The following is an 18,503-nucleotide window of genomic DNA, read 5'->3' as shown; positions in this document are numbered from 1 at the left end:
AGGCTATAAAATCATAACTAAGTTGCAATAATATACATATATAAAATCTATATTACAACCAAGAACAGTAAGTTACATAGCTATTTATTTCAGTTGAATAATTTAAATGTTACAAAAGTTGAAGTGAAGGCAGTCTGACACAAAACTACAGTTACATCAGATACAACAACAAACTTCACTGGGAGATGGCTAAAAGTGTTAAAAGTCTTGACCCAAACTCATTTATAAGACTCAGATTTGTTTCAGATAAACTTATTTGTCCTTGTAAATGGATTGAACTATTGTGGATACCAAGGCATTTAGAGAGCCATCTACTGATCTAGGTAATAAGATAATACAAGTCTAAAAACATGAGAAAACGTGAGAAGTGTGATTGTCAAAAGTGAGTTTAAATTCAATCTAAATTAGAAAATGTAGTATGAAACAAAATGTTACAGTTAACCCAACAAACAGATATAGCAGTTAGTCACAAGTTTGCCATCCAGCCGTTTTGACATAACAAAGTTTATAGCATTTGTGTTGAAACTTAAGATTTGTCATAAAAAAACTAACAGTACCACTTTCTTGCCGACAGCATCACATGTCATAACATTGAAATAAGTCACTGCAGACATACCATTGAAGAGAGACCAACTGTGACGAGGAGTGTGTTTTGAAATACATTAGTGTGTTATGGACTTGCAACATACATATTATCCACAAGCACAGCAAACAGTTAAAGAGTGTTCTCATTAATAATTACACAAACAAGCAACGTAAATGGACCATTTGATGGATTTGCATAAATAACATGTAAAGGTACAATACCAATATACTTATTTGGGAACTGATGATTGTCAAAATAAATCATTATTATTGTTCTAAACTTATATCTTCTGACAAAAGATTTCAGCAACATTTATTCTACTTAAGAGAAAGCTCTATCCTTCACCAATAGTGTTTTCGCACTCAACCGCTCACTATTTACAATGTTTTTAGGCAAGACCAAAACCAAACAAAAAGCGTTCTAGTCTGGAGGCACAGTTCCTTTAGGTCTTCTGAAAGTGCATAGGCATCAGTTTGAAACCTCCCACAGGGCATCCAGCACATTCAGCTCCAGCAGGTAAACTTGAGGATGAATTTGGACCGAAGCTAACATAAGTACCGTTATCAGTTGGAGAAGGGAGACGGGTGCAAAAGTACCTGTACTCGTTTGGTTGAAAGTGTTAAATTAAAACGTTCCACGCAATACATGTTTCTTAGCAGTCTCACTCCTCCTCCCCTGCCATGAGAAAACCCAGAACAAAATCGATGGCTTTCTGACGCTCGTGTGGCGTCTGCCGGCCCACGAGGTTGGGAGGGGGCCGGATAAGGAGGCTGGCGAAGAGTGTGGCTGAAACACAAAAAGAGAACAACATCAGGGAATGAAATGAATAGTTCTGCGCACAATCCTACAATACCACACGAGGGGCACACGATGTCTCCATACACAATAGACTGGCTGTAAGGTTGTTGTTGTGAGAGTGCTTGAGGAGCTCCTTCAGGAAAGCCATCAAGTAGCGGAACACATTGCGGTGAGCCCGGGGCAACTGGGATATCAACTGAAGAGTAAAACAGAAGTGATGTCATATTTTGTATTAGCTAATCCTTAATGTGACATGGAAGAACAAAAGGGCTTGCCTGTTTGCAGAGCCGGCTGTCGTGAGAGCACTCCAGGCACCTTTGGTAGAGTTCGTAGCAAACCACTGGCTCTGGTAAAGCCTCCAAGAAAATCAGCAGCGCTTCAGCTATGGAGTGGTTACAACCAGCTACAGGCAAAGTTAAAGAAAACAGACATGTAGGGCTGCAACTAACCATTATTTTGCTAATAAATTCATCTAGTGATTATCATTTTTAATAATTGTTTGTATCACAAAAGGAGGACTGTGAATTTGATATTTTAACAGAAATTGACCCAGGTGAAGCTAAAGAGAAGCCGCTTGAGGCCATCCTGTAGAGTATATTTACAGACAAAAAAGTTAAAAGCAGCATTTACACATTTCACATTACATTTGGATGCAATGCTCTTTCTGATCCATAAAACCGCTCCACTTAGCACATGGCATGGCAAACAACAATGATTTCAATAATCGATGAGTTGCAATTAATCAACAGTTCCACAAATTAGCTTTAGTTTGTGAGAGAAAAAAGGAGAGCGTTTGATATGTTTGTGCATAAGGATACGGACAATGTCTGGGATGCTGGTGTCCAAACAGTCAATGATGCTCTGCAGCTCCTCTTGTAAACCAGGCGTTTGGAAAAGGTCCTCCTAGGAAACATAAAACCCCATCACCTTTTATTACATTTAAATACAGGCAAACGAGCCTCCAGCCTCTTCCAGTAAAACAAGTGATAAACATTATTTAGCCAATCCACATTGTCTGGAACAATCTTTGGGTGCAATAAATATATCACCTTTTGCCCACCAACGTAGTGGGCTAATATAAATACACAGATAAAACCTTTGAGTTATGTTTTGTTTATGTTAAAAAACAACTGAAGTTTATTTAGAGGTTTGTGAATCCTATAGAATATGTGTTAAAAAAGGAAAGTATCGAACATTGGTAGGAAAAGCTTCAACTAAAATGCTTAAGAGTAATTTTCTCCCCAATAGTTGTTACCTGATCACATGACTTTGTAAACAGCTGGTTGACAAGGATCCAGACTTCTTTAGGAATATTCAGAGGTCGATCTTCACTATTTCCCCCATCCACAATCAGAAAGTTTGCCTTGGACCTTTCCTGGTGGAAGTGAATAATTTAGTAAAGTTAGTCGTTTGTAAATGGACAAATAAAGACATAATGTGTGTGCATGACCGTCACAATTATGACGTGAAACAACAGAATAGAACAATTTCTCAAAGTAGTTCCAAACTCAACTGAGACGCAAAATAACCTGGGATTGCATCAGACAAATGAATCTATCGTCTTCCCCGTAAAACATAATCATTATAGATACTTATCTTTAATGATGTTTAAGGGTCATATAAAATAATTAAAATCAGTCACCAATCAGTTTTGAAACCCAATAGTTATTAGAGCTATGACAAACTACAGAGTAATATGTAAGACACCTTCACAGCTTTCAGTTTCAGAATTGAACAGACTAGTGTGTGTAGCACTCAAAGCCATGAGAGTGAAAGAACATCCATCGTTACAGCAGATATTTGAGTAGACCATTATCAAGCAGGTGCGGTAAATGATCTCTGAGCCCTCTCATGTTTTACACTCCCAGTATGACCTGAACGAGGCAATGAGGTTCCAATAGGAAACAAGAAAAGACACCTGAACTGGTATGAATACTCATGCCTTCCTATATCAGTGAACCTCTCTGGGACAGATAGTCATCTTGAACATGTCATGTACTTTAAATATGTTTTGTTAGCATTTCATTTAAACACAGAGGTTCTCACTTTATCAGAGGAGACTATGGTGAGCCTTCATAGTCTAAAACAGGCAGAACAATAAATTGGTATTAAAATGATACTTTATGCTTGCTAATACATAAACAAAACTTAATAAGTTAAAGATCAAATAAAGTTACGTCTATTTGGGCAATTTTATATTATACAGAATAATGTACAGAGCCCAAAAGGAGAAGGCTGAAGCAATAGCACATGCGCCTACCCACATACAACGCAGAGACAATAAGTGACATATTAGAAGAACAAAACCAATATTTGGGACCATAAAGCAGTTGTAAATTTAGTTAATATTTTACCTTGTCCATGTAGCTGTCCTCGCCCTGAGCAAGAAGTCAGCCCACAACCACAGTGAGAGTCGGAAATGAATGATCAAGCCAAGAAAAGGCGGTGGAGAGAAAGAAGAAGTAGAAAAAAGTGCAGGATACCATCAAAACAAAGAATTTATAACTTCAGACTGTAATTGAAAAGGAAATCTAAGAGTAAAATGGGCACTAAATGACAGAAGGTGTATGTCAAAACCACAGGAAGTCATAAAAGAACTACAGATGCAAGGTTAAGGAAGGAAGAGTAAAATGTATGCAAACAATGTGTTCAATTATATATATGTACAATTGGAATCTCTACTGCCCCTGCAACTTCCACATTGACATTCTCCAAGCCACCATAACCCAGACCTAAAAATATATATGGAAAGATAAGATATGCTGTCCCAATTTAGATCGTATTTGAGGCCCAACAAGTTTCCCTGAAGTGAGGAGGGCCACACTTGTGATCATTAACTGCAGAAAAACTGGTCTAACCAAACAAGCTGAAATATCCATTAGTACAACTTACATACAAGTTGTTCTTATATTGCATTATTTGTGAGTTTTCTTACCAAGTCGATGAGTTTAGTGATGGGAATCTCTCTGATTGGCTTCTTCATTCGGCACAGTGTTTCCAGTGAGGTCCCGAAGCAGCTGGGCAGGTAGTTGCCAGAGATGGTGATGAAGTAGTCCTTGCCCCTGTCCAGATGGAGGACCAGAATGTCCTCAATAGAGTCCTCCCCCGAGTTCAGCAGCGTGACCGAGTCTTTACTCACATAAACCTCCAAATAAATCTCCAGTGTCTCACCTGGTCAAAACAGATATTATAATAAGCTCCTAAATATGATGCCGTTTGCAGTCTTTATATTGTGATGGTAAGTCTTTGTTTAAAATCAAATGCAAATATGGGTTTGTTGCTCAAATAAGAAATGGGAAATCACTCACTGGGGTCCAACAGTCCATCACTCGGTTCAGCCCTGAGCCAGTTTTTGCAGTACTGAGAGTCATTGAGTTTAGGGATGAAAGTAAAATGACAAGTAACCTGGCCATCGTTAGTAATCAGAAAGCGTTCTCTGTGAAGCTGTCGGAATTTCACATTCTCAAATGTAAACTGTAGGATTGAGAGGTAAAGGAAGTGTTAAAAGTACTGTTCATTAATGCATTTAAAATATGTTGCTTATTTGAGCAAATGTATAGTGTTTCTTACTTCTCTCCTGCTCAGGGATACAGATGGAAGGAACTCATTCTCCATTCTGTCCATTTCTCGAACAATTTCCTCAAACACCTTTTTGTAACGCTTCTCATCCACCACTTTGACCTATTACAATAACGTTACAAATATTTGTACTAGTTATTTTATATAGGATAACAGCACCACGACACAAAGGGTTGAGGCTGTATTTGGGAGTATTTCACTTGAACACATGATTCCTTACTCCTATGTTGAAGAGGGAGCTGACAGGTTTGTGATCACTCGTCTTTAGTTCCATGTGACTCCTGTATTTAATCTGCTTGACACAGCTGCCTCTCCACAGAATCCTGTCACACCAGGCCGGGACACGGCACTTCCCACTGTGGAAAATCAACAAGGGGTCAGCCATTAGTCATACATACACCACTGCTGAGCTCATGTCAGTGCTGAGAAAGGTCCTTCAACTATAGTTTATGAAGACCATCGTTAGCAATAAATCGGATTTAAACATCAACTTTTTAAAAAATGTTTTACCTCGAGTCCCAACGGTCCGTTTTTGGGTCGTACTTGTAGGTAGGACGAAAATTGATCTCTCCCTCCAAGAAGTCAGTGAAGGCTCTCTTGGTTGATCGCTGAATGTGTAACTGAAAACCATAACAATCAATTATCATGTTACACGCTTATAAATATGACAATATAGTTAAATATAATAATTATAATAAATACAGCTGCAAGCGGCAATGATCGGCCCTCGCCACGCTGCCGCCATGCAAAACAAACGGAGGGGCGCATTTTTTTCCTCCTTTTATTACTCCTTTTGAGTCCCACCAAATGTTAGGTTAATTGGGCAAACGTCCCAGGAGTTTGTAAAAGTGTAAACATGTTCAAATTTCAGAGATTAGTTGATTTCCCCATTGGAATAACATGGGAGGATTCGGTCATCGCACAAATATGTCATGGGTCTCATTGACTTTTTTGTAAAATGGAATTTTGTGCCAAATTTCATAACAGTTCGAAAAAATAAATATCTTAGTCTCAATATAACATTTATTCCACCATGTAGGAGGCGCTGTCGCGCTAAATTACAGACTTTGTATGCGCAAACGGCAGCAAATTTAAGACTTGGGAAATTCCTGAAATTCTAGCTACAGTTTGCGGCTTCGCCGCACAGAGAAAGATATCAAAGTAATTTGGATCACTTTTGATGTCCCACTACTCAACACCATTTTCAGCTTTTTTGGGCCAACACCCTGGGAGGAGTTTGTAAAAGTACATAATCATGCTTAACAAATTTGATCCAATATGGGCGACATTTGGTTGTATATATATATATATACACATATAATATTATTTACTTGGCCATTTCCTATCCATCATAATTTGGGGGCGCTGACGCGCCAGTTTTTTTAATTTTAGGAAAAGGAGGTTGAGAGGCGTGCACATTTTTGTGACTTTTCGTCAATGTTCGTTAGGTGAAAAATAGGGAGGGGTGGTCCAGAGAAGAAAGAAGAATATTCCGATGCGAAAACAATGTTTTCCATTTTTCAAATATCATAAACTATAAATTTTCTTACTTTCCTATGTCATGGTGTGGGTCCCGGGTCCCTGGTCACTGGTGGGCACTTTCGTTATTTTTGAGTGGGCTTCGCCCACTTTTTGTTATTGGCCTTCTATACAATATTACATTTTTTTTTTTGCATTACACGCTTGTATAAGAACAAAGTCTTAAGAACAAAGTCTAAAGAATAAAGTCTAAAGACTAAAATCTAAAGTCTAAAGAATAAAGTCTAAAGAACAAAGTCTAAAGAACAAAATCTAAAGAATAAAGTCTAAAGAATAGTCTAAAGAATAAGATGTACAACTACAGTAGGTGGCGGTAATGTAACGCTTAAGATACCAACCGCCATAAAACCCCAAAGAAGGCGGTAATGCAACACTCGGATGCCAACCGCCATAAAACAACAACAACAACAACATAAAGTCTAAAGTCTCAAGAATAGAGTCTAAAGAATAAAGTCAAAGACGTACAACTAAGTGGCGGTAATGTAACACTTTGATACCAACCGCAATAAAACACCACAGAAAAAGAAAAATCGTACCTCCCTCGGCCGATTGCAACTACAGTAGGTGGCGGTAAATGCACCTTTTGCAAGCCAACCGCCAGCAACAACAATAACTCCAACAACTCAAAATTCCACGTCAAAACATTCTCTCTCGTTTAACGTCTGACGTAAAATCTACATCTATGACGTCCAACGTCTACAGTCTAAGACGTACAGCTGCAGTAGGTGACGTAATGTAACACTTTGACACCAACCGCCATAAGACACTAAAGAAGAAGCAGCTCTTTCTCCTCTCGCTTTCTTTTTTTTTATTTATTTTTTATAAATGGTATAGCGTAGAACGTACTTTGAAGATGTACAACTACAGTAGGTGGCGGTAAATGAACCTTTTAAACGCCATTAAAAGTAACACAATCTCACAATCTCTGAAGTCTAAAAAACTCAACGTAAAACTGAAATGTAAACTAATAGGGAAACTTTTGTCTTGTCATTCAAGACCGACAAACACCAAAATTAATACTATCATGATCACTGATTAATGAAAACATTGCATACGCTACAAATACAATTAATACAAAGTAGTTCTAGTAATGAGTTTGCAAACTCTGCAATCACTCAATGATGAAAACGCTGCGAACGCTACAATAAGTTCTAGTAGTTCTGATGATCATTGCATCATCTTCTTCTTGACTGAAGAAAACACTACAAGTACTAAAAGTACCATTACTACTATTCCCAACCCACTCTAAAAGATAAGAAAATAGCAACTTTGACGAGAAATTTCGAAAAAAAACTACATGACCAATAAATACCAAGAGAAATAGCAAGAATCACCCAAAAACATCTACAAAAAGAACCTTTAATGATACAAATCATCAACTAGGTGTCATTATGCAAACTGTGAAACGGACCAAAATACTCGTTTCTATAATAATAAAGAACTTCTAGAACTAATAGTAACTGTCACTCAATAATAATGTGTGTGTGCGTGTGTGCGTGTCAATCAATTAAAATATTAAGTAAAAACCTTGACAGCCCCATTAAAAATGTTTTAGTTGATTCCTCACCTGATCAAATTTCTGGAGGGTTTTTAATTGGTTTTGAGCAATAAGATCTTTAACCTCAGATGCATCGTTCTTAAAGAGACGATAATTCAAGTCCCCAAGCCAGATAACAACACTAAACACAAAAGAATCAAACTGAATTAGGAGGCATCAAGTGTCATTTGTCAATAATTAAACAAATGATTCAATTCTGTACATGCTCCTAGATCACAGAGAACTCACTCGTGCTTGACAATATTGAGCGGAGGGTGTTCAAGTAAGTGGAAGGTCATGCGTGCACATATGTCTTTGTAGTCCTGGTTGCGCCGCTCAAAGTCCTCCACATGTGCTGCTAAATGTGAATTCACAAAGCAGAAGCTCGTATTGTGGAAAACAAACCTTATGGCAACGCCTCCTTTATTTCCCTGCAATAAGGAAATACAAGGTATATATTTATTTGTCATCTCTTTGGGAAAAAACATTCACTAGTCAACTGATACCAACCATTTTCCCCATAATTCCCGTGCCCACATGCTCAGCAGCTACTTCTTTGATGTGAATTAAATGAGACTTTTTAGCATACACAACCAGCATCATTCCTACAAGTCGAATCACCTGCACCTGTTGGAGAACAATTGATGAAAATGTCGAAACTAATATTTTATCACTGAACGTACACTCCAAGTTAGTTACTCACCCTTCTATACTTTGTTTTGGGATGCAAACTCCTATCCACAGCATCAAGCCACAGCTGTTCTTTAGATGAATCCATGTAGAAGAAAGCCTCAGTGCTAAGGTCAAGTTCCTGAAAACTAAAACCAAAACATAAAAAAACATAAAAAAAAAAAAAAAAAGGTAGCTAGATTAGGCAGAGAACATAGAATGACTTAATAAATGACTGACCCAAGTGCATAAACATCGGGTGGTTCGGGATCACAGCTTAGCAATGCCTCTAAACTGCTGTCTGGAGACTGGCCATTGACGTTCCATGTACCAGTAAAGAATCTAATGAAACCACAATTATTGTTACAATCCCTGAAAGTAAATACATTATAGACTATGTCGATTGAATGGTCTCACCTGAAGTTTTTGATGTCCACATACTCACTCTCTCTCTTTATCAGCCTGTGTTTGATGACATATTCGCGCTGTCCCGCCAGACTAGAGCTCATGGCCTGTCTCATGGTGTTTGTGGTCGGACGATCAGACCAAGAGGGTGATCTGTCCACACGGTCAAAGCTTGGTAGAGACAAATGGAAAAGGGGTGTTATGGTTTTTGGAATCACAGGTTGTTTAGAGGATATTGGATTGGCTTTTAACTGACTCTGGTTTAGTGTTTGCGTAAAATTCTTTGGTCTGTAACGAGGCAGCTCGGTCCTTGGTGACTGGTGGTGGAGGGAGAGGGTTGGACGGGGAGAAGGCGGTCTTGCGAGGTGGGAGAGGAGGAATGGGGGGAGGGTCTCTGGTGGCCACCAACCGATTCTGCTGGTTCTTCTTTTCTTCTACTTGAAGTGTGTGGTTAATGCTGCCGTCAAAACCGAATTCTGAGGAAAGATCTGATCATGTGAAAAGACAACATAATGTGTAAACAATAAGTGCATGTTTTTAGGCCACATATAGTCAAACAAACCTGTTTTTTTCTGTTGGACCATAGAGTTACTGAGGTTGGGCAGAGAACTGTTCTTTCTTGGCGGGCCAACTCCGGAACTCACAGAATTTGAAACCTTACTTCCTCTCTGAGGAGGAATAGGCACAGGACCTCTCGGTGCAGCCGGTGCAAGAGGCTCCATCACGTTTGGTTTTACAACTTTAGATTGAACTGAAATTAGATGTATCCTTTCAGAAAATATGTTCATGCGTCTGATTGTGCAAGTTAGCAAATTGCGATTTAATCAATAAAGATAAAACAATCCATTTGAGTCATTTAAACAAAATGACTAATCAACATATTTCACTCTTTAAGATCAAAGTTAAATTGGGAATTGGATAATTGAGACTGTAAATAGTCTTACCTTGCTCCTGAGCGCTCTTCACTTGTGTGAGAAAGAGCTGGGTACGTTCATCATCCTGAAGTTCTAAAAGTAGTTCAGGGGTCTTGTCTCCCTTAACTCGTACTCGTACAGAGGCTTTGCAGGTACACAACACATAGAGGTTTACACACATTTGGTCAAACTGGAAACACAGACTAGACCCAAAGCACAGTGTTCTGCATCAGCCAATCGGACATTCCTCCAGAAGGCCATGGTAACTCATGACAAACGCCTGCTGCCACATACAGAGGTAGACATTTGGCTACAGGCAAAGCATGTTCAGTTGTTGATGGTGATTAACAAAAGGGACTGTTTCAGTGAGTGCTCAGTCCATAATATTTACAGTGTAATAAACAGTGTTTCTTTGTTGTAGCCACAGATTTCAGACATCATGGGGGGAAATACAGATACTTCAGAACAAAAATGAATACTTACAATTTACAGAAAGATCGATTAGAAGAGCCTCTTCAGCTTCTGAAAACAGAAATATAGCAGCACAGATAATAATGACAGAAATGTTGGGTTTTACAAGCTTGACAACCGTCCCAAAGCATTACACCTTAAGTCATTGTTTATTAACACTGCGTCAATGTTGCTCCTTAACGCCAAACCAAGATACTACTTTGGGAATTCACTGACAATGGAAAAAACCCTTTCTGATTCTGAAGAGTTGTTGGACAAATGCTCAAACCACTGAACTATTGTCATATCTGCCATTTTTTTTACCTTTATTTAACTGAGAAATTGAATCATTTTCAGGTGAGCCCAGGTGTTTTTAGTGGTAGATTAGTGCAACATAGTAGCTAATACTCTCGCCTCACAAAAAGAAGGTTGTGGGTTGGATTTCCTTTCTGTGGCGCTAGCCTCCAGCTATGTCCTGATCAAGACTAGCACAATAACACAATATGTGAAGAGGCAGAAGAGACCACTGCCCCGGACAAGTTTCCCCAGTGGCTTTGAAGGATGTGTCAAAAACAGAACACATTTCCCTATGGGGACAATAAAGTGTACTTGAAACCAGAGCACCCAGTACCATTTTCACTCGAGAATCGAATCGACCTTCTTGTTTTGAGGCTTAAGCTCTAGGCAAGGCAAGGCAAGTTTATTTGTAGAGCACATTTCATACACAAGGCAATTCAAAGTGCTTCACACAGCAGGAAAAATGCATTCAAATCACAAAGAAATTACAGAAATACAATAAAATTAACTAAATTAAAAATTATCAATCCAACTGATTTTCTAAACTAATAAAATCACAAACAAAAGAGAAGAGTGCAAAGAAAAAATCCCTTCAGTCATATGCGCAGCTAAACAAAACTGTTTTTAGCTTAGATTTGAACATTGTCAGAGTAGAAGCCTGTCTCACATCTTCAGGAAGACTGTTCCAGATTTTAGCTGCATAAAACTGAAACGCAGATTCCCCATGTTTTGTCCTGACTCTGGGCACCAGCAGGAGGCCGGTCCCTGAGGTCCTCAGAGTCCGAGATGGTTCATATGGCACTAACATATCCAAGATGTACTTTGGTGCTAGGCCATGGAGAGACTTGTACACAAGCAGAGCTGCTTTAAAGTCTATTCTCTGAGCCACAGGGAGCCAGTGCAGAGACCTGAGAACAGGACTAATGTGATCATACTTCCTGGTTCTAGTCAGGACCCGAGCAGCAGTGTTCTGGATGTACTGCAGCTGTTTTACAGCTCGTTTGGAGAGGCCAGTGAGCAGGCCGTTACAGTAGTCTAATCTACTGGAGACAAACGCATGGATAAGTCTCTCTAAATCTGGTTTTGACACTATATTTTTGATTTTGGCAATGTTTTTTAGATGGTAAAAAGCTGCTGATGTTATTGATTTGACGTGGCTATTAAAGTTCAAGTCTGAGTCCATTATTACCCCCAGATTTCTAATTTGGTTTGTAGGTTTTAGAGCGAGACTCTGGAGGTGATCGCTAACACTTTCTCTTTGTTTCTGTGGGCCAAAAACGATTATTTCAGTCTTGTCTGAGTTCAGCTGGAGAAAGTTGTTTTGCATCCACAAACTGATCTGTTGGATGCAGTGACAGAGTGAATCTACTGGTCCATAGTCACCTGCCGATAGTGAAACATAGATCTGAGTGTCGTCTGCATAATTGTGATAGGACACATTTTCACTGCGTATCAACTGACCCAACGGCAGCATGTAGAGGTTGAACAGAAGGGGACCCAGGACTGACCCTTGGGGCACTCCACAGGTCAGGGTCATGTGGTCTGAGACACAGCTACCAATTTCAACAAAGTACTTCCTGTCTTCCAGATAGGACCTTAACCAGTTTAGGGCAGTGCCAGTGATGCCCACCCAGTCCTCTAGTCTCTGTAAGAGGATCCCATGATCGACAGTGTCAAAAGCAGCACTCAGATCTAACAGAATTAAGACTGAGGCTTTGTCCGTGTCAGTGTTCAGGCGGATGTCATTTGTCACCTTGACAAGAGCAGTCTCAGTGCTGTGATGAGGTCTAAAACCTGACTGAAAAACATCAAATGAGTTGTTTATTAAGAGGAAATCTGTGAGCTGTTGGTAAACAACCTTTTCAAGGACTTTGCCCCAAAATGGCAGATTAGAGATGGGCCGGTAATGACTCAGTACTGCGGCATCAAGACTGCTCTTCTTTAGGAGAGGCTTTATGACCGCAGTTTTCAAAGACATTGGGAATGTTCCAGATTGAAGCGACATGTTAACTATGTGAGTGAGTGGTGCTAACAAACTGTTCAGCACAGACTTTAGAAATTTGGTGGGTAACACATCAAGGCAGCATGTAGATGAACTCAGACTGGTGATGATCTCATGGACAGTTTTGTCAGTTACTGGTGCAAAGTGAGTTAGCTCTAAGTGTCTTGGTGGTTTTAGGGTAATTTTTTGCATTGTGGGATTTATAGCATTTTTAATGCCCTGAACTTTGTTATTAAAGAATAATGCAAACTCATTACACTTGGATGTGGAAATGAGTTCTAACGGCAGCTGAGCTGGAGGGTTTGTTAATCCGTTTACTGTGGCAAACAGGACACGCGAGTTGTTAGTGCAGCTTCCAATTATTTCAGAAAAATATCTTTCCCTAGTTCTACATAAGATTAGGTTGTACATGTTCAGCTTTTCTTTGTAAATCTCTTTTTGAACCTGGAGCTTTGACTTGCGCCATTTCCGTTCGGCCCTGCGGCACTCCCTTTTCTGTGCCCTGACCGAATCATTTCTCCACGGCGCCTTCTGCTTATTTTTAACCATTTTAGCCTTTATAGGGGCGATGGTGTCCAGAACATTCAAAACACTAGATGTAACAGAGTTCAACAAATCATTTACATTAGAACATGAGACATTTTCAAAGTTTATCATTTCCATAAACAGTGCACCTGTGCCATCACTTATGTGTCTCCTCTGAACAACTGCAGGACCAACCGGAGGTTTGGGAGAAACAGACAGGTCAAAGAAGACACAGAAATGATCAGACAGAGCAACATCGATCACATTAACATTTGAAATATTTACCCCCTTTGTAATTATGAGATCTAGACTGTGTCCTTTGCTGTGGGTGGGGCCTCTCACATGCTGAGTAAGACTGAAGGTTTCAAGGACAGCATCAAGCTCTTTAGCGTTTCTGTCACAAATATTATCAACATGCACATTGAAATCACCTGTAATGACCAAACCATCAAAGTCTGTGCATATGACTGAAAGCATCTCAGTAAAATCATCAATAAAACTTTGGCAGTGCTGGGGAGGCTTGTATAAAACAATGAAGAGAATGGATGGAGACCGTTTTAGCTCCATTTTAAAAGGATACATACTCAAATGATGAAAACACCCCAAAAGACAACCTGCGGGTAATTATTTCATCTCTAAAGACAGCACAGACTCCACCCCCTTTTTTGTTTTCTCGTGTTTCAGATTCAAACTTAAAGTTGGGTGGAGCAGATTCTATCAGAACTACATTTCCTGTGTTTTTGTCAAGCCATGTTTCAGTTGAAAACATAAAATCAAGATTATAAGAAGAAATAAAATTATTAATTAAGAGAGATTTGTTACATAAGGATCTGACATTTAGCACAGCAAGTTTCAGACTAGTTTCAGTGAGACTGGGCTTTATCTTTTCACAGGGAATATGAATCACATTTCTCAGATTGGGCCTGACTCGCATTTTGTTTTTCCATCTCTGTGATGATGTGACTACAGAAATAGCACTAGGGGGGGCTCTTTTTACATAGGGCCCCGGGTTGGTTTGATTTTTAATGTGACAATAAGTCCCGGCAACGCTGAGACCCAGTGCATCCTAGCTATGGGAGATACCAGGTGAAAGGCGAGGTTTGATGGGTGGTGGGGCTTTTGTAGCCAAGGAGAGTTTGAGACCAGGTGAGAGGCGAGGGGGGATGGGTGGTGGGGCTTTTGTTGGTGTAGTCGGTACTGACATAGCCCTTGCTATATTGGGCGTGAGTGGAGCCATCTTAATGCCTGATTTGATCAGACTTTCAAAATGGCTGGGAAGGCCCATGGGTGAGAGTGGAGATGAGAAGGAGAATGATGAATCTTTAGTGGGAGTAGATGTTGCAGGGGGAACCCAGGGCTGGTGTGAAGGCAGGGGCGATGACAGGGATGTTGTTGGGCTTGTCACAGATGGGTCCAAGGCCTTTGAAGATTGTTCCTTTGCTGGAGGCGGTGGAGGTGAATGCGGAGCAGCTGGAGCTGAATCCTTTGCTGGTGGTGGTGGAGCAGCTGCTGATGAATCCTTTGGTGGAGGCTGAGGTTGTGGTGCTTTTGATGTTGAAACATTGGCTCGGTCTCTGGCTGATGGAGCAGGAATTCTTCTCTCATTCCTCTCTTCTCTAACTATCTGCTCAGGACCCTGTCCAGGCCCAGTCCAATGCCTCAGAGCATGGAGCAGGTTCTCTGTCAGCACCCTCACTCCACCTCTGCATAGGTGGGGGCCATTTCTCTTAAACAGGTCCTCTCGTTTCCAGAATAGATAGAAGTTCTCAATATAGTGTAGTCCTCTCGGGGAACACTCTTTGGACAGCCATGTGTTCAGCTGAAGAAGCCGGCTAAACTTGTTTATCCTCCTGTCGATGTTTGGAAGAGGTCCACTTATGAATGTTTTGATTTCCATTTTATCAAGCACGTCGAATAACTTCAAGAAGTCTTTTTTCAAAACTTCAGTCTGTTCCCGCCGCATGTCCACTGCACCCACGTGCACAATCAGCTGTTTAGCTCCTCCATGCTTAGCCATAATATTTGGAAGGAGTGACGTTATCTCAGAAACAGTGGCGCTTGGAAAAGAATGTGTGTTTATCTTTTTATGCGTCACGTGACTTATCGCGCCGTCCCCAACTAAAACAATCTGCGTGACCTTGGCTTGTGGCACAGTTCCTCCTTGCTGTATTTTGGCCACGTCATCTTTCCTTTTTTCATTTAATTCCATCTCTGAAAGTGGTAAAAATCTGTTGGTGAGCTGTATTTTAGATGACTTCACGTTATCTTTGTATCGTTTAGGCTTTGCTCCAAGTTTGTTCCAAGAAACAGCCTGGTCTTTCTGGTTTTTAGACAGTTTTGGAAACGACAGAGTCACTGCGGTTTAGGTTGAAAGTAGCAGTTTTTCTTGTAAAAAGTGTGCTCTTCTTACCGTCGGTTGACACAGGAATGGTATCGTGAAGAACTTTTTCAGATTCCAAAACAAATATCCGTGTTTTCAGCTCATTAATTTCTTGTTGATATTTCCGACAGCGTTCACAGTCTTTCTCCCTTCTACCTGCTGTGCCACTGTTCCACTGTTTTATATTAAGTACAACTAACTCTGACATGCAGAAGGCCAATTTAATAGATCACACTTTTCATCTAATAATAAAAAATACATTAATATAATATCTTAAAAGAACCTACCTCGTAGAAACTCAAAATTGGCATTGACAGGTATTGAAAGCTGGGCTACTGGTCGAGAGACAACAGCGTCAGGAGTGGCCAACACACACAGTCTGAATAAGAGAGGCACAAGCAACACTTAAATAATCCAAAAAGTAAAGTCCCTACTATAATGCAAGATCAAAGTTATCAGAGCAATTTAGCTGAGAAATTAGTGACGTATTAGACACACAGCTTGTGGTGAAATAAAGCCAAAGACATGCAAAGTATTAGGGTGGTTAAAAATATTTAAACTGCCATGTGAGTTGATTAATGCTGTTATGTATGTGATTGTGTGTACTGCTGAAGCTACACTATAAACAAAACTGTGTTGTGTGTGGACAAAGCGATATTTTAACAAGAGCTCTGGTCTGTGTAGAATGTTCAGCAAAGTGTGATAACAGCTGCAAACAGGAAAATGATTCAGCTCTTCCAGATCCAAATGTGGCAGAAAGTCTTTCACTTACAGATATCGGTTCTACAATTTATATTCTTGCTTAATAACAAAAAAGATCTTAAGTATGCAACAAAATGTGTGCTTATATTAACAAATGGCTTATGAACACTTTTACAAGTGTGACTGTTGCCATTACAGCAGTGACACACAAAGAAATTAAAAGAGCATACTGTAGATTTTCCATACAAATAAACCGTGCCTGCTACCCGCCTCTGCTATTCATACTCTAGGTCACAATGACCCCTGAAGGCAGCATGGCTTTAACACAGTTAGCAAAGCATGGGCTTGTGCATCCATGTGAGTCTAATTACGTGCCTGGGTTTAGTGGACAATTCTGAATATTGGGCAGAGAGCAAGTCGGTAGTGGTTTTTATTGAGTTTTAATGCATCCTAGAACACACCGTTCTCAGAATACAACTCTGAAATCCTTATACAAGCCAACGCTCAACAGTTACCATCCCATTACTGTTTACTTTGTAAAATATTGTAAATATTGAACTTTCGACTCAAACTTCAAGTCTGTGCATGTCAAGCTGAGTGATACTTACAAAAAGTGACCACATCGTTCAATGAGAGACAGTAGTCTGGGCTCCTTCAGGCCAGACCTCACCTCTTGACCTCTCACTGTGTGAGCAGTGTGATCAAGGAACAATATGACAGATGTGGATGTGTGATCATCAAACCAGGGTTACTGTCATGAAAGGCAATGCAATGAATTCTACATGAAACTGTTATATTGTGAGAATGAGGTAGAAGGCATAAAGCCATGCAGAAAAAGCCAACCACTCAGAGAATAACAAAAAAAGAAAACTGACCAGAGTATTTACATGTTGTATTAATAGTATTCAACATAAAGACAGGTTTGGGCATGTAAAAACTTACGGTAATGATCTATTGAGAGAATAACTGAAAGCAGTGCAGGTGTGTTATATTGCACAATAACACTCATATCATTCACATGAAAAACATCTGCTGACAACACTAGTTACCTGCTAATATGCTAACATTAGCCAAGAAGATCAAGATTGCTACACATGGCTCATCACAAAAAGGATATTGCAAGGCACACTTCGTCACTTATCCCAAAGCTCACTGATGAATCCATTCTGGCCAAGACTACACAAATAGTCGTTTGTATTATCACATAGCGCTAAAGACTGGACGGCCGTTTAATCCAGACGTGCTGAGAGAAAGTTAAATCCCCACCCGGCAGCTGCGGCCTTACTTCCGGGTGCCAGCTGTTAGCGTCGCCTTAGTCGACTGATGCTAATATTAGCCAGCTGCTGTTCTACTGTTGAAGGCTGGTTCAAAATCGTTCAAAATTTGAACCAAATATGGTTAAAAATCCTAAAGTGACTACACTCTTTCCCATACACATCTTAACTGGAAGAGTTTGTGTTGTGTTCAAACTACATATCCAACAGTTAGTGACGTTGGTTGCCCGCCTTCTTAAACTTCATAGATGCAGTTATAAGGCACATACCACCACCTTGTGGCCGGAGGATAAAGTACAAATTGTGCCACATTTTATTCATACGTTTCTTTTTATGCTGTTGCACTAAACAAGGCTACAAATCATATAGACTTCTTTGGTAAACCAAAAACTGATCAGACTTTAAAGGTGATTTATTTGTGCAATGAAAAGCTAATGAGTAAGGAACAACATTTTGCCACACATTGTATTGTTCACTGCCATGGAGCTCAATGCAAAAAGACCCTTAACGGGCTTTAATTAGGTTTTAACCCTCTTTAAAATAGTGTTTCTTCATCATCAACGTACTCAAATCAGGGGCCTATCGATTACTTGCTTGCTTGCTTGATTGATTGATTGAGTGATACATGTTTGAGTAATCGTCCTGCAACTGAGGCTCTAGGGCTCAAAAACTTCCCCCTACCCCCTATCCCTGTACTGTTGTTGCCATTGTTTGAAAGAGTAAGACTGGATGATACATGTAGGTTCTAAAATGTCATATAGCATTTAAAAAATAAAGTGTAAAAATGTAAATGACAGGTCACAGCTTGCTAGTGAGATGCATGATGAGATGTCGCTGTGTAGAGGT

General features: G+C 39.9%; 1 protein-coding gene across 3 annotated transcripts; it reads right to left on the bottom strand.

The window, feature by feature from the left end:
- Positions 1-63: 63 nt before the first annotated feature.
- ocrl (OCRL inositol polyphosphate-5-phosphatase) lies at positions 64-17,760 on the bottom strand. Of its 3 annotated transcripts, XM_072436509.1 has the most exons (24): positions 17,501-17,760; positions 16,992-17,071; positions 15,969-16,060; positions 10,511-10,549; positions 10,058-10,171; positions 9,676-9,864; positions 9,370-9,589; positions 9,126-9,284; positions 8,949-9,050; positions 8,743-8,857; positions 8,550-8,666; positions 8,289-8,470; positions 8,070-8,181; positions 5,474-5,583; positions 5,184-5,319; positions 4,955-5,065; positions 4,693-4,858; positions 4,320-4,555; positions 3,739-3,762; positions 2,640-2,759; positions 2,203-2,287; positions 1,660-1,787; positions 1,469-1,580; positions 64-1,372 (listed from the first exon to the last, which is right to left on the bottom strand). In XM_072436509.1, the coding sequence occupies exons 1-24, from the start codon at positions 17,546-17,548 to the stop codon at positions 1,248-1,250; spliced, it is 2,922 nt and encodes a 973-aa protein (XP_072292610.1). In that variant the 5' UTR covers positions 17,549-17,760; the 3' UTR covers positions 64-1,247. The 3 variants fall into 3 exon arrangements, with proteins under 3 accessions (XP_072292610.1, XP_072292618.1, XP_072292627.1); XM_072436517.1 differs by lacking the exon at positions 3,739-3,762; XM_072436526.1 differs by lacking the exon at positions 16,992-17,071 and having other exon boundaries at positions 17,433-17,735.
- Between the last annotated feature and the right edge of the window lie 743 nt (positions 17,761-18,503).

This window comes from Eucyclogobius newberryi, unplaced genomic scaffold (assembly GCF_026437365.1).
Source record: "Eucyclogobius newberryi isolate DKJ021-1_F unplaced genomic scaffold, fEucNew1.0.hap1 SCAF_11, whole genome shotgun sequence".
Taxonomy (NCBI): Eukaryota; Metazoa; Chordata; class Actinopteri; order Gobiiformes; family Gobiidae; genus Eucyclogobius; species Eucyclogobius newberryi.
The sequence above is the reverse complement of the archived record's forward strand: the minus strand, read 5'-3'. Positions and strand labels throughout refer to the sequence as shown.

Excerpts from the sequence above, each read along its gene's own strand:
- ocrl (XM_072436509.1), bottom strand. The coding sequence starts at position 17,548 with ATGGATTCATCAGTGAGCTTTGGGATAAGTGACGAAGTGTGCCTTGCA. Across the intron at positions 10,172-10,510 it reads AATCGATCTTTCTGTAAATT|CCTCTGTACGAGTACGAGTT; the intron begins GTAAGTATTCAT and ends GTACCTGCAAAG. Across the intron at positions 4,556-4,692 it reads TGATGGACTGTTGGACCCCA|GTGAGACACTGGAGATTTAT; the intron begins GTGAGTGATTTC and ends TGTTTTGACCAG.